The 21,092-nt window shown below is 38.8% G+C and overlaps 1 protein-coding gene across 7 annotated transcripts in view; it reads right to left on the bottom strand.

Moving 5' to 3' along the window:
• Nucleotides 1-112: 112 nt before the first annotated feature.
• ARNTL (aryl hydrocarbon receptor nuclear translocator like) overlaps nt 113-21,092 on the bottom strand; it is a 47,180-nt gene continuing 26,200 nt past the window's right edge. For 4 of the 7 annotated variants that reach the window (XM_030485420.1, XM_030485418.2, XM_030485419.1 and 1 more), the window contains 16 exons: nt 19,840-19,860; nt 18,778-18,816; nt 18,403-18,444; nt 17,309-17,466; nt 16,121-16,200; nt 14,996-15,088; nt 13,946-14,063; nt 11,647-11,796; nt 10,028-10,274; nt 8,200-8,306; nt 7,713-7,863; nt 7,036-7,124; nt 4,911-5,019; nt 3,102-3,195; nt 1,403-1,505; nt 113-823 (listed from right to left, as the gene is read on the bottom strand). In XM_030485420.1, the coding sequence (XP_030341280.1) occupies nt 663-823; nt 1,403-1,505; nt 3,102-3,195; nt 4,911-5,019; nt 7,036-7,124; nt 7,713-7,863; nt 8,200-8,306; nt 10,028-10,274; nt 11,647-11,796; nt 13,946-14,063; nt 14,996-15,088; nt 16,121-16,200; nt 17,309-17,466; nt 18,403-18,444; nt 18,778-18,816; nt 19,840-19,860 (1,762 nt within the window). In that variant the 3' untranslated portion in view covers nt 113-662. The remainder of the gene's footprint in view (nt 824-1,402; nt 1,506-3,101; nt 3,196-4,910; nt 5,020-7,035; nt 7,125-7,712; nt 7,864-8,199; nt 8,307-10,027; nt 10,275-11,646; nt 11,797-13,945; nt 14,064-14,995; nt 15,089-16,120; nt 16,201-17,308; nt 17,467-18,402; nt 18,445-18,777; nt 18,817-19,839; nt 19,861-21,092) is intronic. The other 3 variants (XM_030485415.1, XM_030485421.2, XM_030485416.1) reach the window with 3 other exon arrangements.

The following is a 21,092-nucleotide window of genomic DNA, read 5'->3' as shown; positions in this document are numbered from 1 at the left end:
TAAATAGCTTCTCTGGAAACTTACTGTTATGGCAAAATGGTGTCAGTGTATGTAAGGCATTGGTTTTCGTCTTTCTTCCCCCAAGGCTAAAGAAATCATAAATACCAACTGCTTCTAGCATGCACCTTCAGCAGGGTTTTATCAAATTTATTTATCAAAGTAAATGCTCCATCTTAGAACAAGGGAAACATTTATTTTAAAAATATTTAACTGTCTAATACATTACACTTTAACAATATTTATAGTAAAGGATTCTTACAAGAAAGAATAAACAGCTTTATGGTACAATTAGTATAAGAAATATCCACATGGGGACTGTTTTGCAGTGTAAAAACACACCATACATCTGAAATGGTCATTTGCATATAAAAGCTACCACTGATGCCAGTGAGTTGCACAGTGATTTAAAAAAAATTTCAAACAACAGAATCCAAAATATACAAGTATTGCAAGCTTATACACAGCTAACCAAATCAACACAGAACACTGGAGCAGGTTATTCCACTTTGTCTGAAGTTACACATGGTAGGATGAGTTGCATTCCAATACAGCTTTTATGAAATTCATACATAAAAGCTTCTCAGTCCAACAAGTTTCACAGACTGTAGAACTCCACCAGTAAATGCACTTTGATATTTGGATTTCGGAGCCAGGTGCATCGTTTACAAGGGCCATGGCAAGTCGCTGAAGTCCACAGGGCCACCGAGGCCGGCGTCTGCTTCAAGAAGGCTCATGATTACTGCCATTGCTGCTTCGTCATTGCTAGGGCTGCTCGATCCTTGATCATTGTCAATCATATCAATGCCTATATGAGAGTTCTCCCCTTAAAGCATAAATACAGTAAGTTACCACAAGTTCAGGGTTATTCACTTTGCTTGCTGCAGGCACTTGCCATATGACTTGAGGTAAGAGTATCAGAACAGGCTCAACTATATTGGGAGCATTAATCTGTTTGATGTCCATGTTGCCACAGTTTTAGGGATACCACTGATACCGGGTGCCAGAGGACAGAGGTTAGGTCTCTCCTCAGAAATGACCAGTACACCTAACACAGATGACCTCATGAGCTATACCTCCAAATTCAGTCTAGATCAGCCTCCAAGAGTCAGTCTAGCCTTTCTTCTTGCCTTCAGTTGTTTAAAAGCAGTCACAAAAAGCAGGGAAGGAGTTCAGTTAGTTCACACTGATTCAGCAAGAGAAGAGAGGCTTGTAAGTACTGTCTAAACCAAATTACAATATAAAGTAAGCAGCAAAATAGACTGCCAGGCAAACAGTGGTATGTTAGGGCCTTTGTGCCTCAGCTATAGCGTGCAGATAGCAAAAGCAAGTTATTGCTAAAAACCACCATGTTTTTATGTGTTTCACTGGTATTGAGGCAACTTAGTGTATGATTTTCACTTACCAAGAATAGAGGAGTTGTCAGAATATGGGTAACCAGAATTATCATGGATTTGCCCAGACAGTAACCCAGCTGAAGAAATGTCTGGAGTGCCACCGTTCAAGATCTTGAAAGGAAAAACAGAAGCCACAAAACAGTGTGAAATGTTGCATTAAGTCTTAAATTGCCCTATATTGGATTTTTTATATAGGGAAATTGGGCTTCCTGACACAACACCTACAGCCTAGCTAATTAGACTAGTCGTAAACCAGGAGCTACTTCCTCTGTATGATGCCCATCAAGCAGACATCAGATGGACAATGTATCACCACCAGAAAGGAAGAAATCAAGTTGGTACTACATGCTAAACTTCTGAAAAGGCCACAGAAAATGCCCTCAGGATTTCTGTGGGTCATTTTTGTAAGTGTTCCATCTGCAAGTGATAGTGATTACAGCTAACTACAGAAACACTTCAGAATTTACAAATATGGTGTACGTGAAGTACTGTTAACTAAGGTCCTTAATTTTAGGAGTAAAATCCTCCCACGTAGACTGCATGAGCTGAGCAGTGCTCCTGGCTGGCAAATCTAACCATGTTTTGGTATGCAGCAGCTTGGCTCCAGAGCACCAGAGTTCAGCAGAAACAGAAGAACCTTCTCCGGGATTCTTAAATAATAAGGGAATAGCTGAACCTGAGCCATAGTTTTGGACTGCTCAGAGGTGCGTGCACTGGAAGGTAAGTACTTGGGAGCTCCCGAGGGCAGCGTCAGATGGAACTTGTGTTGTTTCTAGCAAATAGAGTCTTCTAACTAAGGAGAAATATGGAGGGGGTGGGTGCCTTCTTGGAAATACCCAGCTCTCCATAGGCATTTGCCTTTATTGCATTACAGTAGCCCCTACTATATATGCAGGTATTGTATTACTGTAGAGCGGAAGGAGAAGAATAACTGTTCCTAGAATTATAACTCAGTTTGTTCCAACTGCAAGTTTTATCTCAAAGAACAAAGAGAGCCAGGAATAGACAGAAATAGTCGCTTTTGTTATATGCTCCAGTACAAGCAATTCCTATGTATAGTCTTAACTTCTGGGGGAAAAAAGTAAGTCTGAGGCAGTGTTTGAATGCACAGAATAAGGATCTGGATAAGTGCTCTACTTGCCTTGAATGTAACTACCATAAACAGCAATTTGTGAGACTTAAATGCAGCCAGTACAAGCGTTCAGGTTGTTAAGTATTGGTAATAGTATGTGAGCGTTGCTCAAGCAGTCTTAGAATAGGGCATGGTACGCGGTATTGACTTAAAAATAAACTGTCAGTGCACAGTAAAGCATCTCATCGTCATATTTTGTGCTACAGCAGTACAGTAAAACTGCTGTGATTCATCTGAGCACAGCACGCAAAGGACAGCACTTCCAGTGTTCGCCAGTACGTGGTGTTAGAGAGTTTTTGGAGGATCAAAACAGGAGGAGAGCTGTTGCAGCTCTGTTAAAAAATAAACATCTAGAGAGCAGGAGATTCCAAAGCTGCCGGTGTTTAAGAACAAGCAGTCTCTGCACTTCAGGGACTACTGTACAGCGATTTCTACCACCAGGATACTCTGACTTGCTGCTAGGCTTTTTCAGCCAGGCAGCCAGGAGGAGTTCAATGCCACGCGTAATTTTACACGCATGATCTCGTATTGCTTTCCACCACTGCCACAAGACTGGTTGGAAAGCTTGTTCTTACCTTCTTGCCTCCTGGGGAGGATGTGTCAGGTGGTGGTGTGCTGGTAATGTTCAGTGGACTTGAACCGCAGCTAGAAGGTGATGATCCTCTTATCCTAAAAAATATGGGTAACATAGGGAATGAATTTACCAGCAACTTTGAGACTTGGGTACTAGAGACCTGGAGTTTCGAATGCTGACTTTAGTGTCAGGTGGCATAAGGTGTTAAAAGCATTACCTTCATTTTTGTAACTTTCTCCCTTTTTCAGTGTCACTCAAATCAGCAGTAGCAATGTTTTTATTTGCAGCTCGATGAAAAGCTGTGTGTAAATTGCCCAGCTTGCTCCTTGCTCTGCAAGCTTCACCTCTTCCCCCCCTTTGCTTGCTCCTGTACAGCCTTAACAGGGAGTCAGAAGGAAAAGGTCCTGGGTACAAAAGATGAGGAAAGCCTCATCTTTTGTATTTTACTTCAATTTAGACCAGCTAAGGATTCGAGCTGCCTCAGTCCCAGTAACCTGGGCTCCTTAAGTGAGCTACTGCTGCAGAAATACACTGGATGTTTGATAGAGTTAATATTAAACTGCCCAAAGCAGTATTTTTCACTTCAATTTTCCATAGCTTGATCAAATATAATTTTGTTATTAATGAATAATGTATTAGCTGTAGAACCAACAAGGAGGAGGAGCAGTTATGGAGAAAAGCAATGGAAATGGGAATCTTCTCCTTGGCAGAGCTCCCCTGGGAAAGCTGAGCAGAAGGCAGCTTTGGAAAATAGTAACAGCTGCTGAAAAAGGACTGGAACTAACCCAGGGTCTTGAAATGAAATGAAAACATGGGCGGTGAGCGATACTACTACACTCACTTGAGGCTAACTGTGTTACAGCTACTGAAAGGGATGGTTAAGTTTCAAAGTACTGGTTTGGCCTTGGTGTATCTGTTGGTTTTTTTTTTCTTCCTATTCTAATGTTCCCTTAAACAATGACGTAAGTAGTCTCTGGTCTGCAGGAGAAACAAAACTATGGGAAACGGAGTGCATGTTTTCCCAAATTGCAGCTCAGTATGGCTGAGTTACTGCCACTAAACATCTGCTGGAGAAGACCACTTTTACAGGAAAGAGAACAATTCCAAAGAGGAAGTTCATGAAGAACAGGGACTGTTAGCTAGTAGAAATGAAGTGATATCCACTGAAAGTACCTCTCACCCATGAGGTGGCTGTTCTGAGAAGCAGCTCTGTGTTACTACAGTCCCTTACTGAAGAGTGCTACCAGACGTGTTTAAATCACAGACATACATCTTGACTCTTAGACAGAGCACCCCTGGGAAGGCAGAGCTAGCTTAATCTTTGTATCCTTGCTCAAAGGGCTGTGACAGGACGGCACAAGCTGAACCTACATATCTATCAACGCTAAAAGCATCTGAGCAAAGTGAAAACAAACTATGTGCTTTTTTGGCACGGAGTCAATAGCTTTGGCAGTTGGAGCTTGTGCCACTCACACCCTTAAGTCATTGCAAAAAAGAACAGCCTGGAAAGGAAGTTGTTTCTATTTAGCTGTTCTTTTTAACTACTGTTTCTGGTAAAGAGGTAATTGTTACCATTGCAAAAAAAGTTCCATTATTAGTCTGTTACAGTAGAAAGCTGGAAGGCTGCAACTTTTTCATTCTTTCACTATAGGCTTTTTCACTGCCCCAGGTGTTCTGAACAGGCACCTGTAGCTGTCTACTGATAAAATACAATTGTATCATTCTATACTCAGCTTCAAGACAGACTTCCTCAATTTCCTCCTAAAGAACAACACTCATTTTCCTCTAACTTCATACCATTTCCTCTCACCTGTGAATCTCCATGATTTCTTCAGCGATCATCCTCCCTATTTTACCTGCCCCAGCTCTCGTTCCACCTGGAATTCCGGGCACAGTAGGATGGGTCCTTTTTGGGCCACCTGCAATAAGTAGAAATCTTCAGGTCAGGTAAAACCTTGCAAACCTTTTCCAAAAAGCATTTGCATTTAGATGTGCTTTGACAAGCTGCAGGACCTTCTGAACCCTATTTATTTACAAATTCCACCAACTGGTGAGTACCTTCAAAGGCATGGAAAGCTCCGACTCACACCAAGCTATGCTATGTCTCTCAAACATCCCTCTGCGCCTGCACGGATATACCATGCAATAAATCCTGACTTATTGGAATCTGGGCATTTCAAGCACCTGGTAGTACCTCTTGTCCAGAGGTGGTACACAATAGCTTGTCAGACCGGCTTTATTCCGTGCCTGAATAGGCTCACCTCCAAACATGTCTGTTCTTTGTTTGTGTAAAGAACTTGCCAGCAGATATTCCATTCGATATGGGGTAAGCCCAAGCTATGCGATGAACGTAAATAAACCCCCTGAAGGTAACTGCAATGGAGGAAAAAAAATGAGGTCTGAACAGTTAGAAGCAAATCACACTGCTACTTTCGTGTGATTTGACACCTGCACAGCACTTGAGAGGGAGGGAGGAAGGAGCCTGATATACTCAAAAGCATAGCAAAGAAAAGATCATGTACTGAAAGGAGAAGAAAGCTCCTAGCATTGCTTATCCATAATGGGTACTTGTTGCCTTTTAGAAACTGATATTTAACAACAGCAACCCTCAGTATCTATGGCTCAGACCCCTCAGAAGGTGATAAGGGTCACCTGAAAGGTCATCAAATCCTTAGCAGAGCCAGAACCACTTGCAATTAAACTGCACTCAGTTAACTTTTTTAGGACAAGAACTGTCAGTATGACAATATTCTGCATCTGTTTTCAACGGCTATGTTGTAAGAAAAAGCTTACCCTATTATAGAACAGTTCTCTATTTTTTCCCATTCTCAGAGGGCCCAGACATGATGTTATTGCTATCACTCTACCTTCCATTACTAACCATCATGCCTACCAGCAGCTTCTCTTCCTGCCACTGTTGCTGTCCCATGCTTTGCCACCTTTACTCCTCCACAGTTCCACTTTCTGAACCTCATCTTTCACAACAAACGTAACTGAAAAGCCCAGCTTTGCTGAAGTCTTGCACTCTTCTAAGTATATCACATACAACTTACAACGTAATTCCAGACATGTGTAACATCCTTGCTCTACAGCTACAAAGGTATACAAAGCTGATAAAAGTATTATCTCCCAAACAGGCTCTCTAAAAGCAATGGGTCCCAACTCTTTGGCAAGAATCTCAGTATTATCACCATCTTTCATCCATAGGCTGTCACCACATCTTTCCATTCTACCTCACTTTCACCCAGCTCCAGTAACACTTCATTATTAAATCAAGATGTGCTCTGCATTATGCTGCACACCACCTGTTACACAAGATGGTTCAGTGACCCGCAGCATCCATAGCCAGCACATGGTGATTACCAGAGGTCAGTCTTCATGTCTTGACAAAAAGTCAAATCCAGGGCAGATGAGGGGTGATAAGCCAAATGACCAGCCTGTATTTATGATACATTCACCCTCAGAGTAGTCATCTGCACTGACCACGGAACCTCAAGTCACTCTTGGGCGACGTACAAATAGCACAAGCCATGATGCAAACATTTGTCCTCTATGTCACTCCTCCAACTCTGTTTATACTTGTTTCTTCTAATTAGCTCATTCGCTTCTCTCTGACCAGCTTACATCCAAAGCTGGCATTTAAGTTCAACAGGATAAGAACCACATTTGCATTTTTCTGCCCCAAAACTTATTTTTTTTTAGGATGTTCCAGGCCAGGTTGGACAGAGCCTGGGGTGACATGGTTTAGTGTGAGGTGTCCCTGCCCACAGCAGAGGGGTTGGAACTAGACGATCTTAAGCTTCTTTCCAACCCTAACTATTCTATGATTCTATATTAACAAATTCTCAGCGCAAAAGTGCAGCAGATTTGTGCATGCAGGATTAGCTGCTAACAAGGCATGACTGCCAATGATTTCCTCGCTGTACAGTGGTTACCTTCTCCAGCCTGAAGCACACTGTCCATGCTGTGTGGAGAAGTCGCAAGCTGGGGAAAGGCTGCGTCTCCGCTATCAAGTACGTTGGCGCTGTAGGTATCAAGAATTAGAAGAATCAGTGGTAGAAAAACCCTGTGTAACAGTCTCTCTGCCAGCGTGTCAGAATGGAGGGTTTAAGCACTTTGTGAGTCACTATCACCTCTGTGAAAGCAACATTGTGACTGACACCAAGGCTAGATAAACAACCAAAATAAACCACCATGTTATGATTCAAAGTGTGCAATGCAGAACCCAAACTGCTTCTCTCCTAAGAGAGTTCCTCTACACCAGCTATTCTACTGCAAAGCCTGTACAGAACCCTCAAGGAAAAAGGGGAGGCGAAGCCCGTACAAAAGCAAAGAAGTGCACCTCCTGTAAGCCCCCACAAAGACTGAAACCCCAGGATTTCCCAAAGAAAGAAAGTGTTTGTATTTCTGCAGGCTTTAAAATAAACACATACCAAACTACTGCAATTATTAAACTAATTGTCTTCTCCCCAGGGATGTGGTTCTGGGTGTTATCTGGACAAGATCCCTAATTATTATACAGAAGATGTGCACATACTTAGGTCAAAGCTCATCTGAACACAGGGTAAAGCAGTCAGCATTCACCTGCGGCTGCTAAGAGAAGAATACTTACGAAACGACTGTGTTTGTTGAGACAATGTATTCTACTTCTTTGGTCCAAGGGTTCATGAAACTGAACCAGCGACTCCGCAATGTAATAAAAGAGCCATCTTTTATTTTGAACTTGTAGCAGTTAGTCGTTATTTTTTCTCTTGTCTGCAAAACTGAAGTGAGGCAGAAAGTAAGTAACCTTGTGTCAAACAGGCACCACGAGTACTTGATCGGAGCCCTTATCAGGGAAAACTCTCTCCTTTCACTCCTGAACTAAAACGCTATTTCTGCAGTCACCCCCCACTCCCAACCAGAACCTCAAATACGCACTAAATATCCATGGAAGTTGAAGATTATCTTACTGTTTGGCACAGGCTGCACAATGTTCTTGACTAAAGCATTTGCAAACAGAGAGATATCCACATCTTTTCAAGTTTGGTTTTCTTAAATACACGATTGTTCCTGGCAGGTTTTACAACATTTCTTTACTGAACTATTAATAACCGTACCTTGCCTATGACATTCTGCAAGATGTCCTATGTCATCTTGATGAAAATATTCATAACACGAAGTACCTAGAAGTTCCTGGGGTAAGTATGCCAAAATGGCTGTTGCCCTTGAGGAAAGGAGGGAGAGGAAAAGAAAATAAGAGGAAATAATTCATTTCAAGCTGCCAGCATCATTACTGGCAGATTACTAAAACTCACACTGACACTGGGTAAGACTCGAGTAATGTGGAGAGGTATTTTCAGCTTAGAAGGTAACAAAAAAAAATAAATCATTTATATTCTTTTTAATTCTCAGGTAATCAAAAAAGTACGTTAAACCAACAGCCCTCAGGTATTACATTTGACCTACCCCCACTGGAAGGGACGTAAGACTTTCTAAATAGCTTTGGAGGTATATTGTAATGTTGAGAGTTTAAACCTGAAGAGGAAAGGGCAAAGCAGCGCTGTAGGTAAGTGATAACAAGCTATATACAACAGCCTAACATGAAGTGAAAGAGTCATTCTTGAGGAATGTAAGCAACAGCTGGAAAACCATTAAATACGCGTGTATGTGTTTAAACCCAACACTTTGAGTCTTACTATTTTATAAATTCTTCAGAATTATCCACCCAAAGAATACATCTGATCTTTTGAAAAAGTGAGACTCGTTCATAAACTGCCATACCTTGGCATGACCGAACAGCACACCCTGAGCAACAGAGAGGCTAGGAATGCTCTCACAGCTCCCACAGTGACCACCAGCTCTAAGCACTGCTGCTGAAGAGCTGGTATGTTAAAAAGCTTTCCTTCAAATTAAAATCAAAACCCCCCAAACCCAGACAGACAGCATTCAGAAACATTCTCCTTACTGCGCTTCCTCTCAAGACTATCTACTCTATTTCCTCTCAAAGGCCGTAAAAATCAGCTGACAGACCAGACACATTCCTGAAACAAATCCCCGCAGGCAGATTCTGTCAGCGCTTGGAGCCTGGGCTTTTCTACACTGTAAGCAACTAAACTTAAGCCACAGTCAACCTGAAACAGCCTCATCCGAGCAGTCTCAATCCATCTTGACCAGGCAGGGCACTAAACAAGCCCTTTCCAACCAACCCTATATAACCCCTCCATTAGCATCCTTCAACCATCTTTTTTTCCTTGACAATGCCAGCTATTTTGAAGGAAGACCCATGTTGTGTTTCTCTGCTATTTAAGAAAATTCAAGCAATTTCTTTTGAAAAAGATAAGAATTAGCCTTTTAAATAATATATAAAACTTATGTTTGAAAGAAGGTACTACACTGGTACAAGTTCTCAAGCCTTTTCCATGAAGTAAAGCTTACAAAAAGCTTGCTTTCTTAGAAATACAAAGGATCACATACAGAAGCATTAATTCAGCAAAATGTGTCCAAGTATATAGTTAAATGTATATGCTACCACAGCCTAATGCAGCCTGTATAACTTAACTATGTAGTATTTGCCAAAGTTTTCAGACCACAAAAAAACTAGTAATCACAGAGTCCTGTTTCAAGATAGGACAGCAGATTCTTCTGAGGATTATATTTATACATTCCTTTAACAAATGGGCAGAAATGATCCCTGGATTATTCTAATAAACCATAATTTTGGGAGGTTTTGTTTTTTTAATTTAATCAGTAATACTGTATAAACACACAGTAATAGCTTTGAATTCAGTCTCAAAAACCAAAATAACCCGCAGTGAGGATTTAGTAAAAAGCTGAAAAGAACAGTTATTTCTTTTTCCAATAGTATTTACACTGCTTTAAGTAAAGCAGCCAGTAAAGCAGTGTTGGGCAATGACTTACTGTTGAAGATATTACAAGTGTTCTTACCTCTGATCTACAAAAACAAATTTCCCATCTATTGCGTGCCGAGAAACATACTCTGTGGGTTTCACCCTGATCTCACCGTTGACTGGCTGGGGTACTACGTGAGGATGCAGCCGTCCAATTGCAACGAGACAGCTTAAATTACAACCTTCATTATCTGGTTCATTATCTTCATCCAGTCCCATTTTTGTTGGAGGCCAGCTTTTTAAATATCCTGTACTATGAATAGTGCAAAAGCTTTTGCGGTCTGCTGTAAAAAGAAAACAGAAAAAACCAAAACAACAAAACCCAAAAAGAGCAGTTAGGTCATGGATATTGCTTTGGAGAACTTCCTCTCAGTTCTGCTGATAATGCATCTACTGTCTTACCCAGGAAATTTGGGATACTGTTCACTAAAGGATTTTTCAGCACTCCTGCTTCAACACAGCTAATCTGAGATAATGTGATAAACAATTTATCTCTGCAAAACCATGGTTGGTACTGAAACACCACACAGTTTGCACCAAGGTTGGTTTTGATAATCTTTAAGTAGAAATTGTATCACATTTTATTATTTCAGCAAAGGATGCAAACAATCTCAAGGATTGTTTGAAGAAATTAATATACTAATTAGATAAATAGGATGCCTCTTTCAACTTAACACGAGGCTCCTACAAAAAACAAGAACAATTTATTTGCCAGAACAGACACTGTTTGGGGTATACAGGGGATAGTTCTGCACATAGGGATGAGGATGAAGATTCACAATGACAAGAAATACAAAAGGAGAACTCATATTCCTCAGCACTGAGCAGGCCTTAAAACTGCAAGAAGAAGACTTTCCTAGAGAGGCAGAGTAAAAGGTGTATGCCTAACTGCACAAAGTGTTTTCCTCAGGGTTGAGCACAAAAGCATGATCCAAGATTGAATCTGTGTTCAGATTCTTGGGGCAGCTGTCACATCCAGATACAAAACACTCTAATTAACTTCTGTTCTCTAGTTGACACTTTCCACCTTAATACCAAATGTATTATTCAAGGCACTCAAAGAAGAAACTTTCAAATTTGGCCTAAACATGTATTCCAACGTGTCCAGAATAATTTCCTGCAAAGCAAGAAAATATTACCAACTTTGATAATGTTATGACCAAATAATTCTGGTGCAGATATGCTATGTTTCCAGTACTCAGAAGTACCAAAACTGCTGATAAACTCAGAATAAACTGATTTTTTAAGTTGAATATCCATCTAAATACCCCTTGTCAAAGATGGAGCAGAGAAATAGAATAACAGCTCCCCTTTGTTGCAGACATTTGCTAGAAGGTCAAGACTCAATATGATATGATCAACATCTGAAAAAGATGCAATAACCACACCAGAATTGTCAGCACAAAGTGCTTGCAAAAATGTCAAGAAAGCAGAGAGGAGAATTTGGCTTTATATGCTAATACAGTGTGAAAGAGCTACTGGGAGGTGGGGGGGGTATGAAGAAGTAACAGACCTAGGCATAGTTCAATATATTAATAAGAAACATTGACTGTATTCAGTAATTGTAAAATATTTAAGCACTGCAAATGATCAATTGTATAAAAAAAAGCCTGACGGCCATTACATTACATTTGCAATAAAATGCATAATTGTTACCTTTCTTCTTTGAACAGGTCGAAGGAAAATCCTTGTCTTCTACTTTCACAGAAGGTCTGTTGCACTTCATCCTACAAAAGAAGGACCGTCTTGCTCCAGAACACAGTCGTGATGGCCCAGGTGTTATATCTGTTTTAACTGGGAGTCCAGCTGTAGCAAAGAGAGGAAGTGAGGAAGCTTTCTTCATCAGGTACAACATTAACCATACAAAGGATTATATCATACTGCTCAACTGTACAATGTTTCAACTTTGCTGGGACTTGCACAGAAGTCCTTTTACATCCTTCTTCAGAAAGAGAAGTCCTATCTTGGAGATTTTCCTGGAAGTGAGTATGTGCAGGACTCAGCTGATCACATTAACATTAGAACCTGTGATTACACTTTCTAGTGTGAAAACAATGACGCGAGCTGGAGAACATGGGGTTCTAGATGCAAAGATTGGCAAAAGATTGTACAAACTCACACAAGTTTTGCAATAAATTGTGATTTCTTTGAACACCAATCAACTGATCAAAATAGAGATTATTTACACCTAACCAGAGAAGTATTTCATACACAGTCACTCAATAGGCCCTTGACCCTTCAGACTGGAAGGCTTTTCTATCACAACACCCATTCAGAGAGCACATATGCACGTACAGAGCAGAAAGAGCACAGTGGCATTCCAGGTCCATTTCCCTGGAGTGTTTTTAGATATCAGTTTTCATCATTCTGACGGCAGGATGAAAAAAGGCAGCAGTGACATACACAGGTGCTGCAAATCCCCAAGACCACCAGTTATGTGTCTGAAGTCTCCCTAGCCTCAAAGCAATAAATGCATATGACCATGCCCTAACAATAAGTCCTGGCCTTTACCATACTCTTGCAGGAGATTCCTCGATTTTCTTCTGTTCTGTGGGAAGTAACTGGAGAAACAAAGTACCAAAACACACATCAACTCTGGGAGCCAACAGCAGAATGCTGGTACAAACAGAGCTCCAGGAAGATGCCTGGCATGCATCAGGAACACAGGTATCAGCAACACGAGTGATGAAGCTGGACCTCCAGAGGACAGTGCTCCAAGAGCTGATGGAGGATTTCAATCACATAGCAACTTTTTCATAGCTTGCTATCCATTCCAACCATTTCTGCATGGGGATATGTATAAACAAACAGCTATAAACATGTACAAAATCTTCTAGGGTCCTGCAGGCTTTTAACGTAAGGAGGAAAACAACGATGCTAAAGTGTAAAGTGTGCCTCCCTTAAAATTAGAGCTGAGTGAGGTCACCACAAGGAGGTCAGACTGTCCTGCACCACATGCACTCTAAACTGCTGTTCAGTAGTGAGAGTACAAGCTGTGCCTGAGTCACTCATGCCAACATAAAAATAAATACATACATACATACATACATACTAGTACTCTTTAAGAATATGGGTTCTTGAAATTCTACCAATCAGTCTACCATAGCAGATGGGAAGACTGTAATTCACAGTATTTATTTTTGCCTTAACTTTGTCAGAGGCACACAAAAAAAAAAGGAGCCAGCACTGGATATACATGCTTGACAAGCAGACAAAACCAGGAGCCAGAAAAACTTCAGCTGATCCAGCTGGAGCCTCCAGGCTTTCTGCCCTGTAATGATCTCTTCTGGCTTAAGTTTCTCAAGTTGAGCTGGTGGCTTCTTGGAGATGACATCCTAGAGGTTTGTGCTCCTGACAAGCGTGAGACTTAATGACCTGGAAATCTGGAGTTGTAAAATACCACCTTCTACTCAAGCAGTGCAGACTCCTGTTAAGAAAGTGAATTAAACACCCACTCATCTCAAAAACAGCAGAGATACAGAACAACTTTAAAATACCAGAGTGGAATAGAGCTAAGAGACAGAGTAGGAAATGATTTCAAGGACCAGGCTAAAAAACCTTTTAAGAGAAAGGTTAGGTCATTGATGGAAGTGGCAATAGAAAATAAACAAACCAAAAGAATCCTCTATCTTGAAAATATCCAAAATAATACTGAAGTGTATTCTAACCATTGAGAACGATGGATTAGAACAAATGCTTCATAAGTTTTAACGGGAAAAATTAAAACTTTGATGCCTGGAAAAAGAGAGGATACCTCCCAGGTGAAGCCGGTTAAACTAATGCATCTATTCTGCAGCACACACCATACCTACTAGCATCTACATAGCTAAAACTTCCTTGGCATGACACATAAACCAAACAGCATAGCATACACACACTTTTGACATCAGGCAAATATTCAGCAGCAGTGAATCTGGATACACAACACTGTTTTTCAAAAGGTGGCAATACTTACTTTTTGCATCTATAAGCCTTTCTCGTGGTGCAGTGTCAGAAGAAGAGAGCTGCTCCTTGACTTTGGCAATATCTTTAGGATGAAGGTAATCAAATAAACTTTGACCAATCAGATCATTCTGTAGAGATTGAATATTTAGTAAAAAAAGTAATTGTTCAGTGTATTTTCTCAACTTTAGCACCTATTGTAAGCAATCCTTTTACATATAGGTCTAACAAAGGAACATTAAACATCTGAGATTCATGATTTAATGGAAGGTATGTTTATGGTTTCTCTGTATATTTAAGTTATGACTACATTAGATAGCAATTTATTTCACTATTTTTAGTAAGAGCTTTGCAGAAAAAGCACACTCAATCCACCACCACCAAATACTCTAGTTTCTCTTCCACCTTTCTTCAATTGAAGGAAAAAAAAAAAACCCCATAATTGCAAATGTTCTCTTTCAATATTAACATGGTGAATAGGTGTTTTGTATATACCTAACTAAAGGCTTCCTCAGGAAAACTTTTGAAGCTAGTACAGTTTTTAAACTTGGCAACAAGGGCAGATGACAGAAAGAATGAAGAATCTTATTTACATAATATATGGTGCAAGTTAAGCCTCACGTTAAGCATGTATTAAAAACTTGGCTTTAGTATAATTGCTTTCCATTTCCCACCAGTAAGTATTCTAGCAAAACCAGAACAGAGAAGAAGAAAACTAAGTAAAAAAATTCACGTGAAGCAACTGGAAGAACCTCAGTGATTTTTCAATATTTGCTTATACTCCCAATTAGATAATGCTTTTGCAAGCCTGAGGGTAAATGCCTGATCAGAATGCATCAATCAGTGAGGTAAATTTAGTTCCTTTTCACCTCCTTGGCTTGAATGGAAACCAGAAACAATCTTCTGTAATGACATTGCAAAGAAAAACCTCTTTCTTTGCAACAAGTCCCAGCTTTCAAGACAGACTATTTACATAAATACTCCTCCATATAAACACATAATCATAAAAAAAAAGCTTTTCAATCTTTTCAGGCCTAACATTACTTAAAATAGAAAAGAATACCTGACTGTAGTTGAGGATCTTGAAGACAGATTCTGAAACAAACAGTATTTTCCCTCTGTCACAGCCCACAACAAAAAGAAATCCATCCGCTGCCTAATTAGGGGGGGGGGGGGGGCGGGGGTTGGGGAGAAAGTTACTAAGTTATACATCCTCACTGCATCATTATAACCTTTAAAACCACTTTGAATACAGTAAAATTTCTACACTAGGAGAGCTGTCTTAACATTTTGAGATAACTGAGTCAACAGGCAAGATACAAAATTACAATAAAGTTTTTTTAGCATCTACAAACATTTTCTGCATAATTCTGGGCATCATGCCCAGAATGTAAAATCACTTTTATGGGAAGAAAGAATCCACGTCTTGTCCAATAATATTATGATTATGTTTAATAATTCCTTCAAATTAAAATATTATTTTAATTGTATTTATTCTATAGTTCCTCTTTTAGAAACCAAATGTAACCTGGGTATTTACTTATGCGCCTGTAAGCAAGTAATTCCCATTTCAACAGTACTCTTTCAGTCACATACAAGCATGCGGGATTAGGCCCTAATTTTATTGCTTTAGAGTCACAATATTGCAGAAATTACATTCTGCATATGCTGCATCTGGACACTGAAGTGCACAAGTGCACAAATTACACAAGCTACCAGAACAGCTTAACTATTGACAAATGATAGACACTCTTCAAGCTGTAAAAGAAGTATACAGCGAGCAGCCAAACATACTAAATCATGTTACATCAGTGACCTCAAAAAAGGTTTTAGTTATATCATTGTGCACTGAAAATCATGTTAAGATAGCCAATGACAGAAAGTCTGCAAGAAAACAATTTATGTAATTTTGGTTCAGTCCATGAAGCAACTCGAGATTCTGATGTTTACCAACAAAATACCAGAGTTTCCTAAGATCTTCTTCTTAAATCTTTCTGCTTAAATTAAAAGACGCTAGTCATTGTTAAAACCCATTGACTTTATGCAGTAGTCTTGCAGGTTTCTTCATTATCCTTTATAACCAGAACATTCTTAAACTGAGATAAAAGGCAGAAAAACACTGGTGTTTTGCTTTGGGAGAGTTATATTCACAGCCATTAATATCTCTTCATTAAAAGTTTGAACATACCCTGAGAATAAGATGTTTTAACTCATCGTCTGATAGAAAAGCAGGCTTATAGTTTGCTTCTGTATAAAGGTTCGTAGCACCTAAAGAAAACAAACAAACAATCCCCATATCACAAACTTAACAACACACACTTACATGAGCAATCTTCCTTTGGCTCCTTCTTATACAGTTATTCATTACAGGTGTTCTTTAAAATGAAAGTTGCTTTTTGGTTTTGATTTACTATCAACATGAGCTCTGTTGCTATTAACTTAAAAAAGGATGAAGCTTTTTTGCTAAACCACAGACACTGCATTATGTAGTAATGCAAATTAAATGTCTTCTGAGACATAAAGGTATTTCTTGACATACTTTTTAACCCAAATGCTGTACTATGAAGTACTAATCTAATCAAGTGACAGTGGCAGAAGTTAAACCTTCCAAAACGCAAGGATAAATATGCCTGGAAGACACCAGCTCTCCTAGAAACTAGAACAGTGACTCTTCCTTTACATTAGCTGCATCGCTGTTTTCTCAGGGGTGTATTTCTTGAAAGCTCTTTCAAGATCATCACTGATTTCTTATATGGAGCTTCTGGACATACAGAAATTTGCAACGACCCCAACTCTTCCAAACCTGTGTGTTTCCCTTCAGGTGCTTGCAACACAAACTGGTTAAAAAGAATAAAATTGAATATTCAAAGTACTCTACATTCTTTCACACACAGCTAAAGGTATGAACACAAAATCTCACTAGTCCTGAAGGAATACTCCTTAGATCTAAAATATAACTTTTATCCAACAAGCTACGCACACTACGTGCTTAAGAGCGCTGCTTAGTGCTACACAAGATTCAACTGTGCACTGTCACTTAAGCCCTTTGTTCCTCCCCCCAACCTGCCTCGGCTGCCTTCCTTTTGTTGAATCTACCAATGGTGATCAATCAGGCCAAATGACAGAAAATTATTCTTTTTCTCATCCACAAATTTCCCAGTTGGATCAGGATATTGGACCACATACCAGTAAGATATAAATGAACATACAGCATCAAATGCTAAGAAAAGGGAGAAGTCGTCCCAGAACGTATTAACTTACTCCTTTTGGCAAAAGGGCAAGAAAGGGAGAGAAAAAAGTATGCTTTGGGGAAAATCCCATTTTGCCATCCTCCCCTAGCCCTGTCCATGCCCCCCTTTTACCCCAATCAACTTACCACGTAATGTTTTCATATGCTGGACTGCCATTCTCAATACAGTGAGTTTATCTAGCTTCCGAGACATAGCGTTGCACGTTGGTACCAAAGATGCCAGTTCATCTATAAAACTGTTCATTTTATCTCTACGCCTTTTCTCAATTTGACTGTGAGCCTCCCTAAACAGGTAGGGTGGTGAGGAAAAACAGAAAAGCATGAGAAAATAAATCATATTAAAAAATCCAGTATAACAAAAACAACCTCCTCCTGATAATTAAGTCGCCCTCTTATCCTCACGGAAAGGACATCCACATACAGCATTCTTCAGATATTTTATGTTCATTATTTGGGTGAGTAACAGTTATAAGCAATAGGTAAAGCTGCAGCACATGGTTCCAGTTTACCAGAAAACAGAGATAATGTTGGCCATACAGCACACTGAATCCTCTGTTCTGAAACAACCCCCTAACCAGTACAAAATTATGTGGAGATTTCTACTGCTGTACACCATTTCTGTTCTTAGCATGTACACTGAAGCATAACTGGAATTGTAAAGGTCACAGATAAACAAATTTATAAATATCTAAATATTTAATAAAGCATTCAATTATGAATTTGTAATCATTGTACTATATGAATGTACCAGGTATTTAAAACTACCTTTTGCTGTGGCAATATAAGTCTTCTACTCATCCTATAGCTTTCCACTTCAAGTACTTGAGATACCTCTGAACTAAACGCTTCCTAATCAGGAAGAATTATGATAAACACTAAGTAAGTTAATTTTTGTTTTATGTTTTCGCATATTAAGGAGTCACTGTTAACACATTCACAAACCACTATTGAGTTTGAAACACACAAGATGAAGGAATGTAACAGTCTCAGAAACACACAGACTTCAAATTTCAATGTTAATGAAGTAACTAAAACCAAGTTACCTACCAAATTAGTACATGCAGTTTACACATGAAAAATGTTAACAGTGCAAAGATATGGAAAATAGAAGAGAAGGGCAAAGCTAGAAAAAAATATTTTCAGGGTAAGAAACGTGCAAATATTTCACATATAGGAAAAGGCAAGAGAATTCTTCTTTATATACTTGCTCAAAGTATTACCTTGCATTTTTTATTCTGCCTTGCTGGTCTGTATACTCCAATCTGTTGAGAAATGGTATCACAAAGATAGTATTGAAACCACCAAAACCAATTCTTTTAATGCATCTTATAACCTACTGATCCTCATTAAAATCTGTTTTAAAAACTTTGAATATTTATTTAAACTTTCTTCTGAAAAGATTATTATTTATAATATTGTGGCTCAAAGTGTTGGGGGCTTTTGTCTTTTTAACTTGTTCAGTGATCTTAAGCCTTTGTGCCAGCAAAGAAACATTTGAGACCTATGACCACAGTGACACCCAAAACAGGTATCTCTACAGAGGATCCTATGTCAGTACCATGGAACTACCATTTTAGCGACTGTATCAATAGTACCTTCCATGTTGGTCATCTTTATCTGTATCCATACCTTCCCTGCAGAAACAGAATAAAGCAATATATCACAAATTAAGCAGGATTAGCAAAACTGTTATCAAAGTATCATAAAATGAGAATAAAGTATTCCTGTCCTCTTTAAATCACAAATACAAAAGTAAGAATATAAAAGTGAGAATTTGGAAGGACTAAAGAAGTTGTATGGTTTTTACAACATTAAAACACTTTCTTAAATTAGTTGTGTCTCCTTTCGAGCGAACAAAATGGCACAGCTTGATGTGTTTGACAGTAAAACATGCTGCAGTTCAAAGACATCATCTGTTATAAAAATGTTTTTCAGCTAACTAGAGGGGAAAAAAGGACAAATCAAAGCAGATATTTTTCATGCCTTCATCTGAAATAGGGCTACTAACTTGCATTTACTACAGCTAAAAGTTCGACCGGAGGCAGTTATCAAAGTGCCTAGCATAAAATTCACAAATTGCCCTTAATTACTTTGTGCAGATGCTTGTGTGTTCTACACATTAGTTTGCCTTATGGTAGTTCATTTTGGGATAGGAGATGGCAATAATCTAGACCAATGAACCACTGGAGATGACCAAACGCACAATAGAATGAGGGACTGTATGAAACTAACCACGAACATTTTAAATTAGTTCAACTTTCAGAGTAGATACATGGCTTACTTTTGTCTCAATGTGAAAAAAACAAAACAAGAAGGCGGCGGCATGTAGAATAAAAAGGATTCCCCCTTACTACATTTTAATATTAAAACCATATGTACAGAAATAATGAGAGGAAAGCATAAGTTTTCACAGCCATATCTGGTAAAAAAATTTGAATGCCTAAGATTATAGCACTGTTAGACAAAAGAATAAGGAAAAGACTGTTTGGATACACTTAAATCTGTACAACTGTGCTTAAATGGACACTCTGAGGCCTGGCTTATGCTGGTTTCATTTTTTTACCTGCAAATTTTAAGTAAACGGGAGGGAAAGGCAAGAAAAAACACTGAGCATCTCTCTTTCAAGTGAAACCAATTATTAAAATATTTATACTTACTCAAAAGGAAAGCCATCAAGTCTGAAAAGAAAGAAAAATAAAGTACACCATATATAGGAAATAAGAATTATGTCTTACATTTTCTGTTGAAATTCTCAAGCTAATTTATATTCTATTTGAAATGAAAAGTACAATGAAACAAGACAATAGCAGTGAATGTATTAAGGCAATAAGCTAGTTCAAATCAATCTACTTTCTGAAAGAATAATTCTGTTTTTCAAGAAAAGATAGCATAGTTCATTATACTTAACATGAAAAACTAGTAAAACAACTAACCTAAATTATGTTATGCAAATCATTGAGATATCATTTCATCTTCAGAAAGGAAAGATCTGTGCTTTATCTGCGTTTCCCTTGCGGTTACATAAATGGGATTTATTTCAGAGGACTCTAAGGCCAGAAATTAAAAGCAATTTTTAAGAAAAATACCCCAAGTTTCTCAGGTTGTGATTCTGCCCAGCAGGACAGATAAACATTTTCTTTTAGTCAGTACTAAAGTCCTTCTTCTGAACTTTCTACAGACTTCATCATATCATAAGGAAATTAAACAGAATTTCTACATGCAAGCTAACTGCTGGCATCACTTCAAGATTGTAAAATGATCTGAAATACCACTGAACTTTAACATGTTAAGAGGCTATGTTTCATAAATGCCTTATGAAAAATCTCATATTAGCCATTAACACAGTAGTTATGCCTGTTCAACACTGGACATTAACCTTCTTAAAAATAAACATGCTAGTCTTTCATACATTCTTCACTGCACTTTTAGATCAATTATCTTTGTGATTAGCTTTTAAAAGAAGCTCAAATAATGCTAAGAGTTTTCTTCATCTCTCAATTTGCAAATTTGAGTTACAGTCTTAGTTAACGGTTCAAAGCATTTCTGAGGCTCACGAAGAACTAGCATGCAGGTCTAGAATAGGACTTAGAAACAGAAGTGAGGCATCAGTTTTCCACTTGTGATGCCACCTTTAGCTACAGGACGCTTGTTTAGAAAAAAACCACAGAAAGTAAAATTTCAAAGAGGCACAAGGTAAGCTACAAATGTTTCTGGATAGTTTTCTTATGCATTATTTCAACTGAAAACACTACTCCCAAGAAAAGAAATTAACTGTTTACAGGCCTGTGCATGAAATCTTGGATTCCAGCACTTGACTATAACAGACCGTAGCGGAGAACGGACAACCTTTGCTGAAGTGACAGCAATAGGTTGTACAGGAATTTTCCTGGAGGAATGGCAGGAGAAAAAA

The sequence above is a fragment of the Strigops habroptila genome, chromosome 4 (genome assembly GCF_004027225.2).
Source record: "Strigops habroptila isolate Jane chromosome 4, bStrHab1.2.pri, whole genome shotgun sequence".
Classification (NCBI taxonomy): domain Eukaryota; kingdom Metazoa; phylum Chordata; class Aves; order Psittaciformes; family Psittacidae; genus Strigops; species Strigops habroptila.
The sequence above is the reverse complement of the archived record's forward strand: the minus strand, read 5'-3'. Positions and strand labels throughout refer to the sequence as shown.